Source organism: Schistocerca americana, chromosome 5 (genome assembly GCF_021461395.2).
Source record: "Schistocerca americana isolate TAMUIC-IGC-003095 chromosome 5, iqSchAmer2.1, whole genome shotgun sequence".
In the NCBI taxonomy this organism is placed as follows: Eukaryota; Metazoa; Arthropoda; class Insecta; order Orthoptera; family Acrididae; genus Schistocerca; species Schistocerca americana.
Window position 1 is genome coordinate 463,198,882 of NC_060123.1, and position 23,656 is coordinate 463,222,537.

At 39.4% G+C, this 23,656-nt stretch overlaps 1 protein-coding gene across 1 annotated transcript in view; it reads right to left on the reverse strand.

The window, feature by feature from the left end:
- LOC124616110 (WD repeat-containing protein 43) overlaps positions 1 to 23,656 on the reverse strand; it is a 97,347-nt gene that overhangs the window by 10,164 nt on the left and 63,527 nt on the right. Inside the window, exons 5-9 of the mRNA XM_047144374.1 lie at positions 23,030 to 23,198; positions 22,792 to 22,878; positions 15,032 to 15,220; positions 14,369 to 14,520; positions 8,732 to 8,985 (exon numbers count right to left, since the gene is read on the reverse strand). Coding sequence (XP_047000330.1) covers positions 8,732 to 8,985; positions 14,369 to 14,520; positions 15,032 to 15,220; positions 22,792 to 22,878; positions 23,030 to 23,198 — 851 coding nt within the window. The remainder of the gene's footprint in view (positions 1 to 8,731; positions 8,986 to 14,368; positions 14,521 to 15,031; positions 15,221 to 22,791; positions 22,879 to 23,029; positions 23,199 to 23,656) is intronic.

Below are 23,656 nucleotides of genomic sequence, written 5' to 3' on the forward strand. Positions count from 1 at the left end.
GTACACAGGTTGCAGAAGTTATTTGCAGATGGAGAGGGGTTGCACAGGACAGAGCAGCATGGAGAGCTGCAGCAAACTGGTCTTCAGATTGAAGTCGATGACGATGAGCCAACAACATCATAGGTATGTGGGAATAAAGGGCAACAAACCTGCAGATGCACCACACAAGGAAGTCAGCATAATGCCTGCAGTATCACAATGTGGTGTCTCTTCATACATTGAGCATGCTGTTGAGACATGCGGTTGTGCACCAAAGGGAGTAAGGATGGGTGTAGCAAAGGGAATTCACATCACAGCAAGTGAAACCAACCACCTGGCCAAGGAATTGCAACTTCCAGTCACTGAGAAGGGAAAATAAGTCTTTGTTATTTGCCTCCAGATTAGGAACTGATCTATGACATTTCCTCCTTTGTCAAACAGACCCCAACAGGGTGTGGTTCATGTGATATATGAATATCATGCTTTGCTTCTGAAGTTTGCTAATGAGGGGGATCCACAATTTGGTCTGCAACTTGCCCTCTATTCTGTTCATAATGTAATGTGGCTTATAGGTTCTTTTAATATTTTCCAAGGTCCCATGTGGTGATAACATGACAATTCTAATGAATAATATGTCCCACTTCTAACCACTTAGGCCAACAAAAGATGTTCATGACAACAGAAAATGCAGTTTAGTTAGTTGATATGGGTTGAACATGCTGCTGTGAGCACCCTGGTTTGATGTATGTGCAGATGGGTGCAAAAGTCACCTCTGCAAACTGGCATGGCATGATGGCGAATGCATATCTCCACCTGCTGCAGAGGCCTGCTTATGCTTTGGCATTGCAGCTTGAAAGTACCTGTGAAATCATGGAACAAAGGGCATGGGCAAGAATGTAAATGCCTGAACAAAAGAAAAATACAAAAGAACTGTCATTTGAGTATCCAATGTCAGTACACATCACTATCTACTTTAAGCTGCATATTACGAGCTATCAGTATCACCAGCAATTGTATAGACAAGACACTGCACTTACAATACAGAGGAGTTGTCATGGAACGGTTTACATCATTTAATAGCTTGAATAGATGAGAGCTCTCTTTCAGTAAACACCCCCCCCCCCCCCAAAACTGAAACTGCAAAAGCTGAAGAAGGAAGAAGTCACACAGCAAGTCTACTACAGCAATGAAATTCAGAACTGATGACCACAAAAATGTTTTAACTGTGAAAGTTGGCACACACGTATATCAACCAGGTGACACATCGTCCATGGAGTGGAACACATCATAACCAAACTTAACCCGCACACACCAAGTAACACTCCACTATAGTGGGTGCTGGGGAGCAATGTTCTTCAGGCCGGATGCAACAGCAGAGATTTAAAATTCAATTTTGAGTTGTAAGATTTATGTACTAGGAAATTTTAATTGTTAATGAGGGAGCATTGATGACCACAGCTCAGCATCCTGTGGTAGGCAACTTCTTTCATTCGCCTCCACTTGTAGCAGCAGACGACATGCTGCGTTGACCGAAAACTATCGACCAGCGAAGCTCCTGCCGGTCCAGGTACCACCATGTCACTTCCACCAGAGGTAGACTTTAAACGGCCATGCTTTTCAGTGGACAAGCATGTCGAGCCGTCGCTCGGCCATCTCCGCTCCCACTTCCAAGGCAATATCTCCTGGCCGTGCACTCAGCAGCTTCTCCGGCACATTGCCACGTGGCTCACTTTGTTAGCTGCCGCACCTCACCGGACTTTGCCTTAGCGGCAGGATTTTGCAGCCATGCCTAGTTCCCGTGTTTTCTTCACGGTCTGATTAGCAAGAGGAGTGCAACTGTGTCTTCCCCACCGCCTTCCCAAGCCGAATTTCCTCAAGGCACTTTTGTTAACTTCGGTTATATAAAGTCTGACACTGGACACTACTTCAGTGCGGTGAAGGTCAGTGAGCACCAGAAGTACCAGGCAGGTTTACAACTATTTCAATCCTGACCGTTTTGGCAACGCTTCACTACCAATCATGCCACTGAAGCAAGCCACTGAAATGAATTTTCTCCCTGATCCTGCTGGCCCCCTTGACCGCCAGCTGAGTCCGTCTCACTCAAACTTACCCCCCCCTTTTTCCATGAATACACAGGACTTACACACGGACATCATTCCAGTGAAACCCTGTGTTAGTGTCCCCCTTCTCAACGCTTGTTTTCTTGCGCCGTCAGACGACTTTGAACGGAAATAGTACAAACTGTGTAACAGTTAGCCCCTTACCAGGGGCTCTGCCATGAGTGACAACACAGCTGTATTACAGTTTGTTGCAGAATAAATATCTCACAAATCAGGTCACGTACCTCTTTCAGTATACCTCATTTATTGTTGCCCTTACTAACTGGTGTGTGTGTGTGTGTGTGTGTGTGTGTGTGTGTGTGTGTGGGTGTGTGTGTGTGTGAGAGAACACATTTGCCCTCTGAGCACAGAAGGGAACCTTTCGATCTGTTCCTTCACTGATGACCACCTCTAAACCAAAGCACCAAGTCTCATTATCAAAACAGGGTTGTTTTCCTTTTTATTACTCCAATTCACAGTTGTGAAGACATTTTCTGTTAGGTCAACTGGACACACCTCTCATAGGCACTAACTGCTTGCCTTCCCCACATCACACAACTCCCCCCACCCTCTGTGTGCACCACCACTCCCCTCCCACACCCCTCCACACGTGTCCTCCCTCTGTGCACACCACCACGGCCCCCTGCACCCTGGCCTGCAGCTGACAGCACCACTCCCCACCCATCCTCAATGCGTACTAATCAGGTGGTACACACTATAACATGTTCCAGTTCCGTGCGCTCGATTAAGTCACAGTTTAACCAAGCAGCGTACTGGACTTTCTTTCCGCAGCAGAGATGCTTGGACGACACCATACGCATCCCACTTACCCCATTCTTCACAATATTGTCTGCCAGCACCACCGTGTGTACGACAACATGCTGCCCGCTGTGTTAAGTAACAAAGTCGCTGCCAGACATTCCCACTCCAGCAGCGGTCACACATGATGGACTCTCCAACCAACAGCTTCCCGTTACATGCCCCCCTCCCATACGCTAGCACTACGGAGGTGTCAGATCTTCAGAAAACTGTTCACACTACCGAACCACTTGCCTCAGCTGAACAAAGGGGCAATATGCCCAGCGCAAGCCAACTTTGCAGACCCTCTCCCCAGATAGACCACTGCCCACTTGCCCCCCTTCAACCTGCGAGACCCACACCTGTGGTTTGTTTCTACTGAGGCAGTTTTCATAGGATGCTCTATCTAGAGCAGTGCAACAAAAATTGAGACAGTTGCCAGCACATCACATCTAGCTTCCCACCTTCGGAGCTGCAACTGGCATGTAATTTGTTATCATCTGAGCAGTGTGGTGACATGCGCACATCCCTGTTGCTGGATCACATCCGAGCCCTTGCTGAACCTCACATCCTCCCCGAAGGCTGCTCTCAAACTGCTGATTTATCCACCTTCCCGCCTCCATACAGGTTGCCCTGGTATCGCATGCCCATGTACCATTAGGCAAACCCTATGGTCTTGGCCGATAAGCTGTTCAAAACCCTGAACTCCTTGTGACCATGACCGTGGCTGCAACATGGAATGCTGGCTATCACCCCGAGGCTCTGGCTGGCAGTTACCAGCATGACAGCTGTTCACCCACCCCTCCCGCCCAACCCCTAGCCCGCAGGCCTGCTACTTTCCTCTGAAGACCTTCCACCCAACGTGCAAGCCCTGACCTCTAGGATACTGAAGTGCCTAAGTCGTCCAAATGAGAGCACTTACCACCAGCGTCGCACGACTATAACTCACGCACCCACCGCTAGCTGCTGAGCACCCCGAACAGCACAGCTCTAACTGCCCCTCTGATAACCACCGCAAACTAGGCGTAGCTTGCTGGTATCACCAGAGGTTTGGTGAGAATGCCGCCAACTGCAGAACCCTGTGCTCCTGGTCCCCATCAGCCATCTGCAGTAGGCACACGCAGTTGCTGTACCATTTCACAGTGCCTATTCACAAGGGATTTGAATGACACTACTTCCTCTGTCTACTACTTCATCAACATCGAGTAGCACAAACTACTAAATCTTGCCCCCCCCCCCCCCCCCCTCCTCCACATCACCATCGCCAACAACTCAGCCGCTCACTCAATTTAGGCCTTCAGTGCAAACTCATGTGGACCTTCACAGTCACCAGAGATTACTGACCCCATTCCGGGCACCGACTTCCAAAATCATTACCATCTACTGGCCAACATAGCGAAGCATCATTTAGTCAATAGCACCTGTGACAGGTCCATCCACTGCAGCTCCCATTCCACCAAGTGTTTCAACATGAAACAGCTTGTGATTTCTAGCCCATATGCTCAGTTCCTTGCAGAATTCCCCATCCTCATCCAGCCATCCACTGGCCCTGTAATATTCAGCACGACACTGCATTACATCGCCAGTACCCCTGGCCCATCAGTTTACCTTGATTAAGAGGTTTTAACCTATTAATTTTTGTTGTTGTAGTAGTTGGCTTTTAGAAATAATCTCACACAAACTAGCTCATGCACCTCTTTCAGTATTTGTTGTCCTCACTAACTGGCATGTCTTTAAACATGTTTGCCCCTTCCGGCATAAAAAGGAACACTTTAAATGTGTTCCTTCAATCCTCAGTCCAAACAGTGACCACAAAACCTTTCATAGCCTTATCTTTCTCCTTAAAGATAATACACTATTTTTCTATGTTAAAAATATGGTTTAGTGTATTGTTATTCTGAAATATTACAAAAAGTTCTTCAAAAACAATTAAGAGTTTTTATGAAATAAAAAACATGAAAACTGCATTGGATGGCTATTGGGATCTGAGTACTGTGACACAGAAATGAGCTGCAGAACTGTCTTAACACTGAGGGAATCTGTAACTGGATTATATGCTCGACCCACACAAAGTTTTCAACAGCAAATTCTGAAATTCTGCACAATAAAAAACAGCGGAAACTTTTCATTCAGAATATAATTCTGATTGTTAATCTCTGTGGTTGTTGCTAGATCTACTACTACTTTCCAGGTACCTCTTTCCTCAATTTTAAAATTTTCGGATCGTGTGACTTTCGTGGAGAACTGCAGAGCATCATCTTGTTTCCCTTCAACATCTTTACACATTCGCAGTTTTCCTATTCCTCCAGTATCATTATTTCACACCACCAAAAAAATTACGTCTGTAAAACATCCAGCTGCAACAGCAGAACCTTAAAGTATCTGTTGTTCTACTGTATACTTAACTGCTGCTGAAACACTGATTTAGAAGTGCTTAAGAAGGATCAATTTTCATTTTATGGCCATCTTATATTTCCTTGTGTGTTCCAAGCTAATGTTTAATTTCTCTCTCCGTCAAAATCTTACAGCTTTAAAACACTCTCAATGAAGAAACTTGGAAGTGGCAAATTATTGTGTTCAATAACTTGTTACAGAGGAATAATGTTGTTGTTGTCGTCGTCGTCTTCTTCTTCTTCAGTCCTGAGACTGGTTTGATGAAGCTCTCCATGCTACTCTATCCTGTGCAAGCTTCTTCATCTCTGAGTGACTACTGCAACCTACATCATCCTGAATCTGCTTAGTGTATTCATCTCTTGGTCTCCGTCTACGATTTTTACCCTCCACACTGCCCTCCAATACTAAGTGTCTCATTTCCTAATCTAATTCCCTCAGCATCGCCCGAGTTAACTCTACTACATTGCACTATCCTCATTTTGCTTTTGTTGATGTTCATCTTATATCCTCCTTTCAAGACACTGTCCATTCCGTTCAACTGCTCTTCCAAGTCCTTTGCTGTCTCTGACAGAATTACAATGTCATCGGCGAACCTAAAAGTTTTTACTTCTTCTCCATGGATTTTAATATCTACTCCGAACTTTTCTTTTGTTGCCTTTACTGCTTGCTCAATATATAGATTGAATAACATCAGGGAGACGCTACAACCCTGTCTCACTCCCTTCCCGACCACTGCTTCCCTTTCATTCCCCTAGACTCTTATAACTGCCATCTGGTTTCTGTACAATTTGTAAATAGCCTTTTGCTCCCTGTATTTTACCCCTGCCAACTTTAGAATTTGAAAGAGAATATTCCAGTCAACATTGTCAAAAGCCTTCTCCAAGTCTACGAATGCTAGGAAGATAGGTTTGCCTTTCCTTAATCTATCTTCTAAGATAAGTCGTAGGGTTCCAATACTTCTATGGAATCCAAACTTATCTTCCCCAAGGTCGGCTTCTACCAGTTTTTCCATTCATCTGTAAAGATTTTGCATTAATATTTTGCAGCTGTGACTTATTAAACTAGTAGTTCAGTAATTTTCACATCTGTCAACACCTGCTTTCTTTGGGATTGGAATTATTAGAAAATTAATAAATAGTTCTTCAGATTCTTCAGACTTAAAGCTACCCCAGACAGGAAATACTGTTTCTTAACATCATCCTTTTGATTCATTTCTGTAGCTTCAGGTGTAAGACGAAGCTAACAAAAATAGATATTAAAATGTCATATGATATAGAATTTCATGCCCTTACATAACTGTAGCACAAATAAAGCAAACTTAAAAAGACAGTAGGATTAAGGAAAGAGAATGTTGGGCGGGGGGGAGGCAGGGGGGAGGTGGGGGGGACTTGCTCCAAATTAGGGTCGATCTTGTGAACACTGCATTAGAAATCTATTATGCTGCAAGTAACGTGTGCTCATGAAGTGTTTACTTACATCAAAATTATCCTAATGGAAATAAACACACAGTGATCGCTACCTCATTTGGATATCTACAAGTGAGTTTGCAACCACACTTTATGCTTATTCTCACATTCTTTGCAAAACTCAAATTTTTCAAAATTTTTTTTATAGATGTATTAGAACAACATGGCACTACACACCACTTGCAACCCAATTTGTGAAACAAATTCCAAAACAAGATATCACTGTGAATGAGCTTTAAGGGGCTCTGGAAAGGCTCAAAATCATGAAAAGTTCAATTTTTACTTTTTTGCGTTTTCTGAATCTGCAGACTATTACCTTTTAATAGATATATAATTTATTCAATTCCGAAGACTACACCTATTTGTAATTTTTTTTCGAAATGTGTTCTACATGGGCGTGACCCACTGTGGCGCTGTTAAACTGCTGTCAAATGGTGTTATTATTAACGTCCGTGTTCATCAGGTACATTTTAGTGATGTGAGATAAAGTATGTGTTGTGGCTAACCTGTGATGGTTCAATATATATCGCTGGTGTGATTGTCGATTGTTTCATGTTTATTTACTCTGTCGTTATCTCGAAAATATTCGTGATTAATTCTGTTTCTTGAGAGTCTGTTTTGCTGAAGTATAATAATGAGTAAAAGTAAAGTTATTAGAAATCTTCTGAAGGCTTTTAAGAAAAGGAGAAATGTTGGAAAGCCAAAGGTATGTGTTATTACTGTAAACAATAAAGACGATAACCAAGTGAGTGAACCTAACCTCTCAACTACACCTGCCCATAGCAGTCAAAGTGGAAAAGAAAATACTTCACAGAAGAAGCTTGGTTCAATGAATGAAAACTATGAATGTTTTATGGGCAAATCGGATGTGAATGAAATATTTGATATGTCGGTTCTCAAAGGAATTTTTTCAAACTGTGTAAGATGTATTCATTGTAGTGAAGTTGGTCTGGAACTCTCCATAATAAAGCACGTAGGACTTGCTAGTGAAATACAACTGAAATGTGATAAGTGTTCATACATTACCACCTTTTGGAACAGTGTTGCAGTAACTGCAACTGAAGAAAATGGTAGCAAAATCTACGAACACAACAACGAGCGATGCTTGCTTTAGACAAGGAACGCCTTCGGGCTGCAGACAGGGCTGTAAAGAGTCTAGAAATACAAGCAAGAGTAAACAGGAGGAGGAACAAAAGGAAGCTGGAGGAGGAGTTTGCAGAGGATGAAGATAATCCATCCTATGGACCTGTAATGCACTAAAAAGTTAATCCAATCTTTGTCGCTCGATTCCCAAAACTTTTATTTTCTCATACTAATTACATGTTTTCTAAGGATCTTACAAACATATTTGTTTCAAACTTTCAGTAAATGTTACACAGTACCTTCTGCATAATTTAACACAGCCTTTTTCCAAAAAAACTGTATATTTTTGAATATATAAATAAAAAATTGCAAAAAAATGTTGTGAATTTTCATTACAATTGAAAAAAAAAATCATCTTTAATAACTGAACTAAAATTTTGTAAAATCCCTGTGTTAAGTTGTAGCCCATATTCCAGTAAATAATCTGTAAAAAGTTCAACTTCCTACCTCAAATACTTTGTGAGGAAAGATGTAATTTATAAGCGTTATTTTAACATTGCAAGTATAGGGCGTTCCGGAGCCCCTTAAAGCAGTAGGAGCAGCATGCCGGCCAGTGACAGTGTAGGTCTCAAATGGAGAATTTCAGCAGATTTTTAAATTATTTGAATTTCATTTCCTTTTTTTAAAAATGTTAACTTGCATGAAGGAAAAAACATGTTATGAGCATAAAATGACATAAATAGCTATTAAAGACAATTTCCAGAAAACAGTCAAACAACTTACTACTTTGAGCAAGTTGCTGCTCTATTAACGCTCTATTAACTCCATCTCAAAATTCTTTCTTGACACTGAAAGCAGTCTATAAAACAACTTATCCACAAAGTCAAGCTATTAATACAGGTTCCAACTCACCAGTATCCTGATACACCAGCAAGCTCTCTTCTTGTGCTACACTTCGTTCTCCTTCACCTGCATTTTCCCCTACAATCTGGTCCATTAGCAGGTCAAGCCTCCCACGAAGCCTGCTAAGAGGCGCAAGAACATTTAGGCGTGCTTCCACAAGACCCAATACAGGTGAGAGTGTATCACTTAGGTCTGGATTTGCCAAAAGCTGACTGGCATGAGCAGACACCACTGCTTTTAACCATTTTGCTGCCAACTGGCTCCTGTTTATGCAAAAATGAATCACAATATGGTAATTAATCATTGCTGGCAGTATTCCATACTGGTATGTGCTACTTATGTTATGCTCCACAAAATATTGAATAAATCTGTATCATGAATACAAATTTACATTTAAAAAAAGGAATTTATACAGAAATTTTAACAACCTTTTGAAACTAAACACAGTAATGCCTGTTAACTAGTTGGTGGTTCCCTAAACAGTAAAATCTACGATTCAGATATTTTTTCCTCGGTTTCCAGATGAAAAATTAACAAATGGAACTTGAGAAAGCTTCATTGCTTCTTATTCGCCTAGGCGACCCATACAAAAACCGAACAGATCACCCGAACAATGTTGTAACCAATATTTTTTGACAAAAATGAGTTATAGTTTAAATAACGGAGCAGCTTACGGCCTGCACCTGCTGGTTAAATTGTTTCCATCTCATTATTTTTGCTACCACTGTGAAGCCCCAAATTCTTTGTTGTTGCAAACAGCATTAAGTGAAGGCATCACAAGTGACACATTGAATGTTGTAACAAATGGTGTGGAAAGAAACTTCTATACAGGAAGAAACGTCTATACAGGAAGTAAAGAAATTAACACTTGTGAGTGGGAGGACAATGAACTCTAGGCACTGTCTGATGGCAGATGACCTTGTTTACTGAGGAGGAATAGTCCTGTTCTTGAAAAACTGCCAACTAACAGGATAAGTGGAATAACATTGGAACTGAAGCTCTTAATGAGAAGAAAGAAAAGTTTCTCATAACTCGTGTATAAAAAGTTGTATATGTTAAATACTTGCAAGGTTCTAGAACATAAGTGTAAAATGCAATGTTTTGAACATAATTTGTATTTTCCATATGACTTATTCACATGTAAACCTAAATACTGAACTTTTGTGGTAGATGTTAAAAATATTAGGAATGGAGTTTGTTTTTTTCCAGGAAATTATTCGCCACTGTGAGTTTTCATGTGGATATTTCTCATCAAATAACAACAAGCAACTATCAGAGATTTCAAACACCAGATAATAAGGAGACAATGTTTGGCTTCTCAACGAGCAGAGATGGTTAATGTGACAAGATGAAAAACAGGAGACCTTGGTTCATTTATACACATATTAATTGTCTTTAGACACTGGTAATGAACGCATTTGTCAAATGACACTATGTAGTGTTTTGCATAATACACCTTGCACAGTGCATATTTTGATCAACAAATTAAAGAGAAATTCATCCCTCAAAGACAAAAGAGGAAAGAGGAAAGCATTCCAACAAACCTCACAGAATCCCAGATCATGACGTACTTATGAGGAAACACACTGAATTGTTCCCACAGCAACACAGCCGCCACTTAGGCATGAAAGTATTTTAAGTTCAGATATGAATGCATGCAAAATGTATGTCGTTTGCAAGAAACACCTTGAACTAAATATCAACAAAGATACATACAGATATATTTTCAGAGGTGGTTTTAAATTAAAATTTTGTGTTCCAAGGTCGAATGCATGTTCATATTGTGAGTAACTTTTTACACAGATGGTTAATGTATAATTAAGAAAGCTGAAATGGAAGGCACAATGCAAGTGCTGAAGCAGCATACAAAATTACTTTGTGTGTCAATCTTCAGCAAGTACTATTTTATTCACAGTTTACTAATTATTCTCATTCCGCAGTATTTCATCCACGACAATACTCTTGTTACAACCTGGCAACACACAATAACACATCTTTTGTCAAATCAGCCGATGATATACGAACTACTACAAACAGTAGTGATATCTATTATAATTTTATATCAAATTATCTTACTGCAAATAAGCTACTCGTAAACAAAGAGGACAATGACAATGCAGCTTATGCTTAGCTATAGTCAGAACATACATGGAACTCTATCTACATCTCCACTGGCTCTTAGCTACACGAACACAATTTTTTGGGCATAATTACTGACAAACACCTGCCAAGAAAAGAGAATCAGTACAAATTTGTATCTACTGAAAAGGGTCTCAGCCTTCCTGGAGCATGATAGCTTGAAACTAATATACTTGGGAATGATACATCCACATCTTCAGTATGGTATTGAGATATGGGGCGGGGGCACCAGCTGTCTATACAAGACAGGCTCTTCAGACTACAAAAAAAGGCAGTAAGAGTTGTAGCCAAGATAAATAGGAAAGAGTCTTGTACAGAAATCTTCTCTGTGTACATATGCAGGCAATAAAGTTTGTGAAACAAAATCCAGAATATAATGTTACAAACCGTAATGTACACAGGTACAGTACTGGGGGAAGGAACGTTTTCACAGAATTGCGAGGGGGAGGGGGAGGGGGAGATGCTGCAGACTGTTGTCCACATACAATAGGAACCATCTTTTATTACAGACTTCCCTCTGACCTCAAGACAGCTAATGTAAACATTTTAAAGAATAAACTTGAGCATTTATTAATAGAGAAAAGCTGTACCAGAAATCCTAAAAATAATGGATACCAACCTCCCACAAGTTTTGGAACATATGTTTAAGAAGATCTGGGACGAAGAAAGAATTCCTGAAGACTGGCAGTGTGCCCTGATACACCCACTACACAAAAAGGGGGATAAGATGAATGTTAATAATTATAGAGGGATCTCGCTACTACCAGTAGGATACAAAATTTTGTCAAGGAAATTACTTCAAATCGTGGAGCCAGTTCTGGATAAAAAAATAGGTGAATATCAAGCAGGTTTTAGACAAGGTAGATCCTGTGTTGAACAAATATTTAACCTGAAAACACTAATTCGTTACAGAATCTCAAGAGGCCAGAGATTTGCAATAGTATTTGTAGATTTCAAAAAAGCATACGACTCGGTAGACAGAGAAACATTACTGAAAGTATTGGAAGAATTTGGGGTCGATACGAAAACAATTCAAATTATCAAACAGACGCTAACAAACAGTAAGGCCAAAGTTAAATTTATGGGTGAAATTTCAAGGAAGTTCGAAATTAAAACAGGTGTTAGACAAGGTGATGGTTTATCCCCAATCCTCTTCAACTGCGTACTGGAAAAGATATTGAGAATATGGAAAGAAGAACTCAAAGGCACCAAGAATGACATCAGAATTGGAACAAAAAAAGAAAAAATAGAAGTGGACTGTTTAGCTTTTGCAGACGATCTGGCAATAATTACAGAAAACGAAGAAATAGCTCAGAACTACCTGGAGAAACTACAAGAAGTTTCGGCCAGAGCTGGACTGCAGATTTCATTTGAAAAAACCGTGTATATGTCTAATCATAGAAATAACAAGAAAAATCATATTACTAAATACGGCAATATTAAGAGAGTAGAAAAATTTAAGTATTTAGGTGAAATAATTCAAGTGAATGGTTTAGACAAGAGTGCAAACCAGGCGAGAGCAAGGAAAATGGAATTTGCTTTTCAAAAAACCAAAGACATATATAACAAAAAAAAAATTTCGATTCAAGCTAAATTAAGACATTATAAAACTGTCATTAGACCAGAATGCCTGTATGCATCGGAGTGCCTAACTCTTAACAAAAAGGGGGAAATAGAAAACATGGAAAAGAAAGAAAGGAAAATTTTGAGAAAAATATTAGGACCGAGAAAGATTGGAGAAGAGTACAAGCTAAAGAGTAATAAGGAAATATACAAAACTATTGAGAAAGTGAGTGAGGCAATGCGTAAACGCAGACTAACGTTTTATGGTCACCTGTCGAGGATGGATGGAAACAGACTAACAAGAAAAGTGTTTGAACATAGTAACAGGAACGAAAAAACCAACAATAAATGGATACAGATGGTGAAAAAGGATTTGGCCTATTTTAATGTCACCCGTGAGTCAATCAGGGACAGGGAAAAGTTTAGACAAATAGTGAACGAAATTAAGTGTTTTCCAGAAGAAACGAAACTAAAGAATAATAACAGGAAATGGTCGGAAGAGCGGAGGAGGAACCACTCGAAAATGATGAGGAAATATTGGGAAGAGAGAAAAAAAAGATCAAAAAGCCGGGCAAGTGAATTGTTGAACGTGGTCCAAAGATGGCCGAAATCGAAAGAAGAAGAAGAAGAAGAAGAAGAAGAGAAAAGCTGTTATTCAGTAGAAGATTTCAAGTTGTCTCCCTTTGTAAAACACTATATACAGCCAAGTTTGTTTTAGTAACACAAAAATAATTTCTGATGCACACACACTATATCAATGTACGCATTTATATTTCAAGTTTTAAATCTCTCTATAAAACAGTATATATAGCATAACTTTGTTTTTTGCAACAAAAAAATGATAATTTCTGACCTTCACTATTTATATCAATGTGTGCACTAACTTATGTTAAATGAAACATTGTTACATCATCTATAAACTATGACAATGCCCAAAAACTGGTTGTTATATGGACAGCAGACAGACAAATAAATGCACCAACAAGTAAGTTCTTCTCCTGCCCTGAAATAAGAAATATCCTTCTGACCCATCCCACAGTGGTATTCCAACTCTCATCCAATCTACGCAACATCCTTTCCTGTCCCCTGCTCCCAATACCTTGCCTGGTGGTTCGTATCTCTGCAACAGACCCAAATTCAAGACCTGACCCATACATCCTCCCACCACCACCTACTCCAGTCATATCACTGACATCATCTAACTCATTTGCGAAGGCAACCATATATCTACAAATTACACACGGGCATAATTATGAACAAGCTGTCTGCGTGAATAGCCACCACCAAACTGAGGCCAACAGAGAGTTGGACCATCTAGTTGCTGAACGTGCCACCCAACACGGCCTGTGTCATCCGAGTTCTTCCCACTAAACACCAGTTTTTCTGAACTGCACAGGAGGTAACTCTTCCTACAACATGTAATTCATTCCCATAACCTCCCTGGCTTCAACCTTCACTAGTCTGTCCTCCACATGCCTATCCTCTCCCTGCTCCCAATACAGTAAACATACGCTTTCTATCCTGCTAATACATCTGTCAGCTATTTCTTCTTCTCTATTTCTCCTCTCCTGCCTCTCCCCCCCTCCAGCACAGCCAGCCGATCCTGTCCCCATCATTTCCCTGTAAACTGGCACAAGCAGCACCAACACCTTCCCCTACCTCTACCCTGCTATCCCTCCCCTTCACTGCTGCTTGCCACTTCCCTACACCAAACACCCCCCCCCCCCCTCCCAAGTATATTGCTGCTCACATAATACACAGTCACAGTCAGGCTCTAATGCCCGGAAACAGTAACAATAGGTGAGTGAGTTTTTCTTGTTGTTGTTGTTGTGAGGAAAGATCTCACTGGAAAGCTTGAATATTTCTAGCATTGGTTTTGTTGTGCCTGTCTACATTGTCAGAACTACAGACAAATGCACAAAGCTATTGACACCGAGCACTTACACATGTGGTCTTCCATGAAGAAGTGTTGCCAGCTCTTTCACTAAGGGTGCAACTGCTTGCAGTGGAAGCCTCTGCACAGTGTTGTTAATAATTTTGTCTTCATTCCTGAACAGAGCACTATGCAACATTTTCTTGTCTTTGCTGTGCAGGGCCTGTTCACAATAAGACCTGAATCAATCACCGTAATTATGTTGTTGCTAAAGGCATGAAAGTTTTTGCCTTTATCTTCAAATATTACACTCATTAATGCATTTTATTCAAACAGTTATGTAACACTCATTACTAATTTCTAAAATCAAATCCCTGCAAAAGATAGGACGAATATCTGTAGTTATGCCACAATGAGTTCATTCTTTGTAAACAAGCCCACAAACATAATATTAGGCAACAATGCTACATAATGTATATATTTAAATTAAAAAACATCCTTACTGCTGCAACGTGAATACGAAGCTGTGTGATACATCATGTCTTTGAATCTTTAAAAGTATTACTCAAGTGCAGATCATGTCCACAATCAATGGACAATTTAGTTATACTTCTAGAACTTTATACCAAATATAACATGAACTCATGGAGCAGAGCATTTAACTTCTTAACTTTGGAATTTTGTTCTGCATTCTTATAGATAATACATAATAATGAAACAGTGCTGGGCAATACCTGGACAAGCAGGTGAGCTAAGCTATCACCACGAGGAGCTGTCCTGTTTTGTTCTGGTTCTTTCAGTTGTAAGTTCTCTAGTCTCTCCTCCATTGGCACTTCAGACTGAACTCTACGGCTCCTTTTTGCTGGTGTTGTTGCAGGTGCCTGCATGTACTGAACATTTCCTTCTGTTTCTGGAATTTTCACCTAAACAAAAGACATCCTTCATCAAAGATCATAGCAAATATATCAACATCCTTTAAATTCAGGCTCTTACAGAGGAATGCTAGGCAAAGAATGATGACCATGTACAAGTTTTGAAACAAAGTATTTCAAGGCAGAACTGAGCACAATTAAATCATTCTTTGAAGCCTCTTCATAATGTCATTAATTAATTTTGTCTTCATTCCTGAAAGGAGCACTATGCAACATTTTCTTGTCTTTGTTGTGTAGGACCTGTTTACAGTAAGATCTGAATCAACATGCTACAGAGCTACAGCATGAACCAAAAACAGCCACAAAACTGCGAGGAGGCAAATGCTCATCTATACAACTTTTTCTAAAGCTCCAGCCTAATAAGACTGCTTTCCATTAGGCAAAACTCAAGTGTACGGGTGGTTTGCTCGATTTAAAAATGGCAATATGTCGATTGATGACAAACCTCGTTCCGAATGTACATCAAAATCGACAAAAATATTGAAAAATTTGATTGTGTTCATAGACAGTCAACTGACAATTGATTAACTGTCAGAGATTAGTGGGTTATCTTGGAGCACAGTTCAGGAAATTTTAACACATGATTTGGGAATGAAAAAGGTTACTGCCAAGTTAGTTCTCGGGTTAACTGACAATCAAAAGTAACATCGAGTTGAAACATGTTGTGCTTTTAAACAACGGCTTGAAACTGACTCAGATTTTCTGTCAAATGATGACGATTGGTTTGTGGCCCACTCAACTGCGCGGTTATCAGTGCCCATACAAATTCCCAACCTGAGCTGAGCCCAATCTCCCCACTATCATGAACGATGATGGAATGATGAGGACAACACAAACACCCAGTCATCTCGAGGCCGGGAATCGAACCCGGGACCTCGGGCTCGGGAAGCCACAATGCGACCGTGAGACCTCGAGCTGTGGACTTTTGTCAAATGTCATCATCAGTGATGAATCTTAGTGCTATGGTTATGACCCACAAACAAAGCAACAGTCAAGCCAATGGAAGACGTCATTGTCGACAATGCTGATTTGCCGTTTTGATGCCAAGAGCATATATCATTCCGAGTTTGCCATCGATCAAACCTTTTATTCGGAAGGTTTAAGAAGATTGCGCAACAGTGTTCATCAAAAAAGACCCGATTTGACAGTTTTTGTCTAAAAGTCGCGTGGTTCCACTGCCCCACACACCTTACTTGCCTCATCTGGCTCTGTGTGACTTTCTTATTTCCAAGCATGAAAGGGGCTTGAAAGGACATCGATATGACAACATTCAATAAGTCAAGGAAAAAAACTAGGGAGAAGCTGTCAGTCATTTTTAAAGATGACTACAAAAAATGTTTTGGACAGTGGAAGCACCGGTGAGACAAAGGTATTAGTTGTAATGGAGAGTATTTTGAAACAGAAAAGATCAGTTTGTAAACAATTTGAAAAATTACAGCTTTTAACTTTTCTCTCTAATTTTTCCGCCCCTGGCAACATACATGCATGTGGTTAGTAAACCAACAGGATTATCATTTATTAAGTATGTGTTGGGGGGGAGGAGAAGATTGTCTTCAGAAAATATTTTCACTGAGGCGTATATGAAAAGTTGGAGCTTTTGTTTTGAACTTTATTAACAATATCATTTATGTCACAACAATGAACAGTCGCTGTGTCCATACAAAAAAAAAATCATATGTGATGCCCAACAGAGGCAAGTGAAATATTTCTGATGACTAAATGTACCAATAGCTAAAATTCTTGAAGATTTCAAAAATATATGGGTGTGTCACTGCTAACATGAGAATTGTTCCAAACTAATACTGAGTGTGGGCACCTTTTTATGTCAACTACGAATTCATACTTTGCAGGAGTTCTGCAAGCAGAAACTGATTAGCAAAGAACACTAAGAACACACAATGAACATCCAGCAAGGCATCAGCGTCACATCTATTTTGACCGTTAATGATGATACAGGACAGCAGATAAAGAAGTTCAGTATCCCGTTACCATGATGGAGTGTGACACAAAAAAAGTTTGCATGCAAATAAAGGCGAGCTACAGTGGCAATAAAGTAAATGATTGTGTTTAAGACCACTCTCAATTTCTATTACACCAACAGCAAGTTTAAATTATGCTACATAGCCAAAAAATTCTTAAGTACAGTGTAGCATAGGAGATTTTTCTTCAGGCTGCAACCTTCATTTGCAAGTCCTATAAGAAGAAGTGCAAAGATGAACAGGAAAACTGTAACTATCACACTTTGCTCAACAATCAGTGCTGCACCTTGTCATGAAAGAAGGTTGAATTAGTGCAATAGTTATTGCAATTACATAAAGCAATCCCACTCTAGTCAAGTACTGGTGCATCATAAATAACTTATGTACTACAAGAAAAGTTGAGGGGGTATTGTTCAACTTTTATCATTTTTCTTTAATTGTGTGATACTTTGTGTGTGAAACATATGTACCTGATCTGTGCAACATTTTCATGAAATGGGTACATCCGGTTTACAAGCACAGTTAAATGTTGAAAAATCCTTATTCGGTTCAACAGGTTCCAGTTAACATCAAATCATCTTAACGCATCATTTTGTATGCTGTCAGGCAACAGGACAATTGACAGAAGGAACAATTTTTTTCTTCCATAGTGAAATTTATGTGCAATATTTTGAAAACATTAATATTACACACACAAGCAAATTACAACATAGAATACATGGAAAAGTTTTGTACAGGGCACATATTCACGATACCTTGTTGAACTGAATGTAGCTACCTTTCCAGTTAGAAATTGTCCACAGAAACTGCAGTGACACAATGAAATTGGTTTATATTGTATACTCTAAATTCACTGATGTCATATAGGATAATACAGGGTGGGGTAAATAAAAGTGGCCTAGATGAGTGGATACAGCTGGACATGAATGTAAGCATACAGCCACAACCCGTGACTTGCACACAACGTGTACACCCGCCAAGTAATACACACCGGTTCAGAGCATAGCGCAGGTTGTGTCAGTATGAGTGCAGCAGTTCGAAGAGGACGATGGTACTCAAACTGGAGCAGCAGGTGTTCGTTGTGGAAAGTTACATGACAACAAAGTTGTGGTCAGTTGTTTGCTGAGAAATTTAATGGTGGTCAAAGTGCCAGCAAAGAGTGTCATGCAATGCTTAGTCCGAAAACGGCGGAAGGGAGGATCTGTTTTGAACAAGTCAAAAAACATTCCAAAACATACCTACATACCATAAAATACTTCAGAGTCATATCAAATCAACTTGATCCCTATCACAAGAGACCAACATATCAAGTCAATCATGCGGACGAATACTCCATTGGACCTCACATGCAGCCTTACTAAGTGTGTGTTGTTGATCAACACCTCCAGGTTTATGACTGGTTGTTGACTAAGGTAATAATGAATGGGTTGGACATGGATCCTTTCTTTATGTCTGATTACGGCTGGTTTCACCTGAGTGGTTATGACAACTCCCAGAATCACAGGTTCCTGGCAGCAGCAGGTTGGGGTTTGGTATGCAGTGTTTGCACGCTGCATTATTGGTCTCATCATCTTTCATCAGACACTGACTTCGGCACCTAAACTGCCAACATTTTGAAACCATTTGCAGCAACATTAACGGGAAAGACCTAGTTATTTTCAACTGGATGGAGCAACTGCCCACACAGCTAGGCAAACATAGCAGCACATTTACACAATCTTCAAGTCTGCCAGAGTTGTTAGCAGAGTTCAGTCTGGTTGCGGACCTAGCTGGCCACCCGGGTCACCTGATCTGTCAGTTTAAGATTACTTTGTGCAGGGAGCGCTCAGGTCTAAGGTGTTTCACAACAGCCTCCATGGTCTTCCAGGACTGCAGCACATTTCAGCTTCATTCCACTTTGAGCAACTTGCTGACCAGGACGAAAAAGTGGCAAGAGAAGAATAACTGTCACTTTCAACATCTGCTATAGTCAGGTTAGTACTGTACCTCCTTTCCTCTGCTATGCTTCTTTGTACACTGGAATTCTGTTCTCTGTGCCACTTTTATATGTCCTACCCTGTGTTTTAGGAGAACTCTGTTCAAGCAGAAGTAATATATTTATCCTAAAAGCAAGCCATCTGTGGCACATATGATATCTTATTTGAAAGGGTGTAACATCAATGAACTTTTAGTACAACAAGACAGAGGAATGATCTTTGTGCTGTGATGACACACTATCACTGTACACGAAAGTTTGTAGTGCTTTATGCACAAACAATTTCATCATGCTTCCACCAGAATTTAAGGCTGTTAATGATAAGCTGAATTGTTTCAAACAGATATCTAATGCTTTTCTCCTTCTATTCCAAGAATACTGCATGTCCACCTAATTGAGTCATGGGGATGCAGTACACTGCAATTTAAAAAAGGTAGGCAATTTGTATATGAGTGATCACTGGACAATAGTCATGTAAAGAAAATGTAGATTTCTTTACCTGATCCAACAATTATAATTTGTAGTATCTTTTGTTATTTCAAATGAATCATCTCACACCAATTCCAGAATAATTCCTTCTCATAGGCCACTGCTGCCCTTTCCCTCTCCTTGAATATTATTGTGTTTTGCAATATTTCTCTCATTTAATTTTGCTTTCCACAGTGCAATATTTTATTGTTTTGGTTTATTTCTTAAGATGTTCTGAGTAACTTACGAAATGTTTCATGATCTTGTGTCCGTGTCCCTGAGCTTCAACAGAATAATAAAAAAAAAATGGAAGACGACAGTGATGATCTGACCTAAAGCCTTACTTGACAATCATCCACAAATTATGTGCTCAGTAATGAGAGTAGCTTGTCTAGTAAAAATCCTCTTCCACCAACATGAACTCAAAATTAAAATCCATGTATTTTTTACTAAGTACCACAATAAATTTATATTTAATACTACACAGACTTATTTTTCATCAATGCAATGTCACGAAAGTGCAATGTGCTCTGAACCTCTATATGTAGTTTTAAGTCGCTCCCATTCTTCGTCCTAAATTTGACAAGCAGATGAACCTATCACAGCATGTACTGCAAGGGAACACATTACAGAATACGCACCTTTCATAGGTACCAAAATTGAATGACTGTTTCTTTTAGTTACTGGAGCTTGACTATAATTAAATCAGGGAAAAAGGTAAAATTTCTACAAATGTTGTAAGAATGCACAAGCAAAGTATGATTTATGCCAGTCAGTGAGATTACTACATACATGTAATTTCTGACACCCTTCCCTCTCCCCCATTTTGTTTGACAGTTGATATTACATAAAACATTTCACACAATCAAAGGTTTAAGGTGTAACGAAACTGTAGATGTCTCAACACCCAGGTCTTAGATTCATATACAAATCATTATTAACTCATGAAAGCTTAAACTGTTCAAATTAACCAGTTAATGAAATACATTTTCAAACTTCTTTCCTTAATGCTTGCCATCAACTGATACTGAATTGCTCACAAAAAATAGCTAGCTGGGGCCTGTAATGGAATATTCATGCTAATGATTCATAACGTGATTCATGCCATTTATTTAGAAAGCACCACCCTTCCAAGTCAGACACAGATACCCTGCATACACCATTAATCCTACTGAATACTAACTCCTCCTAGACAAGCTGTAATTTAAAATGTTACATTGCACAGTCAGTTACCCAAATTCTAAACAAACATAAATAAATGTGAACAGGAAACAATATTACAAGACACACCAAACATTCAATAGTAAAAATAAAGAAAAGTTTAAGAAAACTCCCTCAGTTTGTAACAAGAAATGAAATTCACAAAACAGTATAATGCAAACAACAATTTGTTTTAGGTATCTTTGTATATCCAAGAGAAATGTGAAAGTTCTCAAATTGGCAGACTAAGATTTTCTATAGGTAAAAGAAACAATAATTTTCAGACATTCCCATTATGTCAATATTTTTAAGTCCAAGCGAGAAGAACCTATTGCTGAAACTGCAATTCTGGGACTTCCATAAGCTCTTCACAACACTCAAAAATTCACGGCCACAAATTCCTTTAGATATGACAATAAATGGCAATCAGTGGGTGTCAAATTTGGCAAATAATGCAGATGTACCAACAATTCATACTTCAAATCCTTCAATTTCTTATTACCAAAGCACTTTTTGCAGGTGGGTACACTGTCCTAATTAATGAAGATTTATTTTCCTATCCACTCCAGATCTCTTAATTATATATACACTTGGTCCATCACCAAACTCCCAGATGAGCTTCGCAGGCCAGATACAGCTCCTGCTTTATCTGGGGACATTGCACGTCAACAAAAGCTCTACTCGGCTGTTTGCCACTAAGGCTCCTGCAGCTTCCACACACCTGGGGTCGCAAGCTAGGCCAATACATGGCATGCAGGTCATGTTGAACAGCTGCAATCACAAGCAACTATTTGCGTTGGCATGATGAAATGTCCACAACACCACACCTGTATTCCTCCGCTGACTGCCACTTAGGTCACTGCTGAGTACCTCGAAGGTGAGTTATGCCCCAAGCAACCTGTGATATCAATCTGTAGTAGTCACAACACTTGACCAAGGATACAACTGCCTACTTTCCTTCTGGATGTGCAAGGCCACTGTCGTCCATCCATTGCTTTGATTGCCAATTTGTTTCTGGCAAGAATTTGCAGATCCATGTCCCATCCACAGTAACAAATTTGTGTGCAAAATTAACTGAATTTTCTTTTAAAGTTCCAAACACTGTTGAAATTTGTTTCCACAGCTACTTTTGGTCAGCATGCAATGACAGCAGTATCTGTATTACACTAGCTTTCCTCTTGGTTAATTCTTACATTAAAATGTATACCCCATATTTCTTTTTATATGCCTATATCATCATCTACTATTACATACATTACTGATCATTCTTCATTCAACACCAAATTATATATTTCCTCAATGTCACTGTGGTTGCAGTTTTGGGATGGTATTACACGTGGGCCACCTTCATGTACAGTTAACATTTGAATACAGATGCCAGTTTCTAAACTGCTGAAATAGAAGGGGGCTGACTCATTATAAACCTTCAAGTTTCTATCAGCAATAATACTCATGGTGGTGACGTATTCTAGTTTATCTATTTGAACAGAACATACAACCCATCTATCAAAAAAAAAAAAAAAAATAAAGTAAAAAAGCACATCACGAAAACTATATCAAGTTTGCATTTGACTTACATGTTGCAAAAAATGTAACAACATAACAAACAGAAACATTCATTTCTATCCATATTATCTCTGAACCACATCAAGACATTAACATCTTGAGCTCCTACACACAAGACAGTAAAAATGGGATTTGTTAATGTTCAACAAATAATAGACCCCCAATTTTGTGACTCAAAATGACCACAACTAGAAAACTACAGAAATTTGGAGTTCACACAGAGGTTCTACAGCAATCATTCTTCTCATCCATGATTCAAAAATGGAACAGTGAAGAAGGGAAACATGGTGGTACCTAAAGTAGCTTCACACATGTCAGACAGTGGCTTACATAGAATATACGTTTATGTAGATATGATTTGTTTACACATGTACCTTCAATGATGATTCCTCCTTTGTAACAGCTGGTTGTCGAGGGTCTTTCCTAACTAGGCATAGGACCTTCTCATAACAATTTGGAACCTAGAAGAGTGCAAGTATCATTAAAACTTCCATCAAAGTGTCATAGCACATTATACCAGTTTATATCATATTCCTTTGACTAACACTGCTATTAACTTTTTCTTCTATTTTCATTTTATTGATATTTATCATTTATTTCAAAAATACTTACTATTTTTTCAAATGTAAGGAATACCATATTTCCATGTGCAATAAGTATTGTACTTTCATCACACAAATGAGCACCAATTATTGGTATTGGTGTTACGGTTTCCTTATTTTGTCCAGTATCCGAGGCTATTTGTACAGTAACTTTTGGTTTCAGAGGTTTCTGACATTTTCTGTAAACAAAATTTACAATGTCATTCAGGATACCACAAAATGAATTACAAAATCTAAAAAATTAAGAAATTATTACCAAAAAAAAGTGAAAAATCTTATACAACAATAAACAGCAATTACAATCTTTTGTGTACAAAATGACACAAATTCAATGAAAAGCCTGCTGCCTTGCAGGTGGGGGTTGGAGGGGGGGGGGGGGTGTTAAAAGGCTAAACTAGACCAATCCTGACAGGAAATCCACTCTCGCATTTGGCCTAGGATGCCAGCCAGGAAGTTTGAACACATCACTTTCAAAAGCAAAATGAGCCACCTCAGATCATTTAATTCCAGGCCAGATAATGGTAACCACCGATGACAGCAGGTATGAAGGTGTAAAGCTTAATGGTAAGAGAGGTCTCATGATGGTGCAAAAAAACCACAAAGAAGATGCCAACCACATATAGGGACAATAAATATA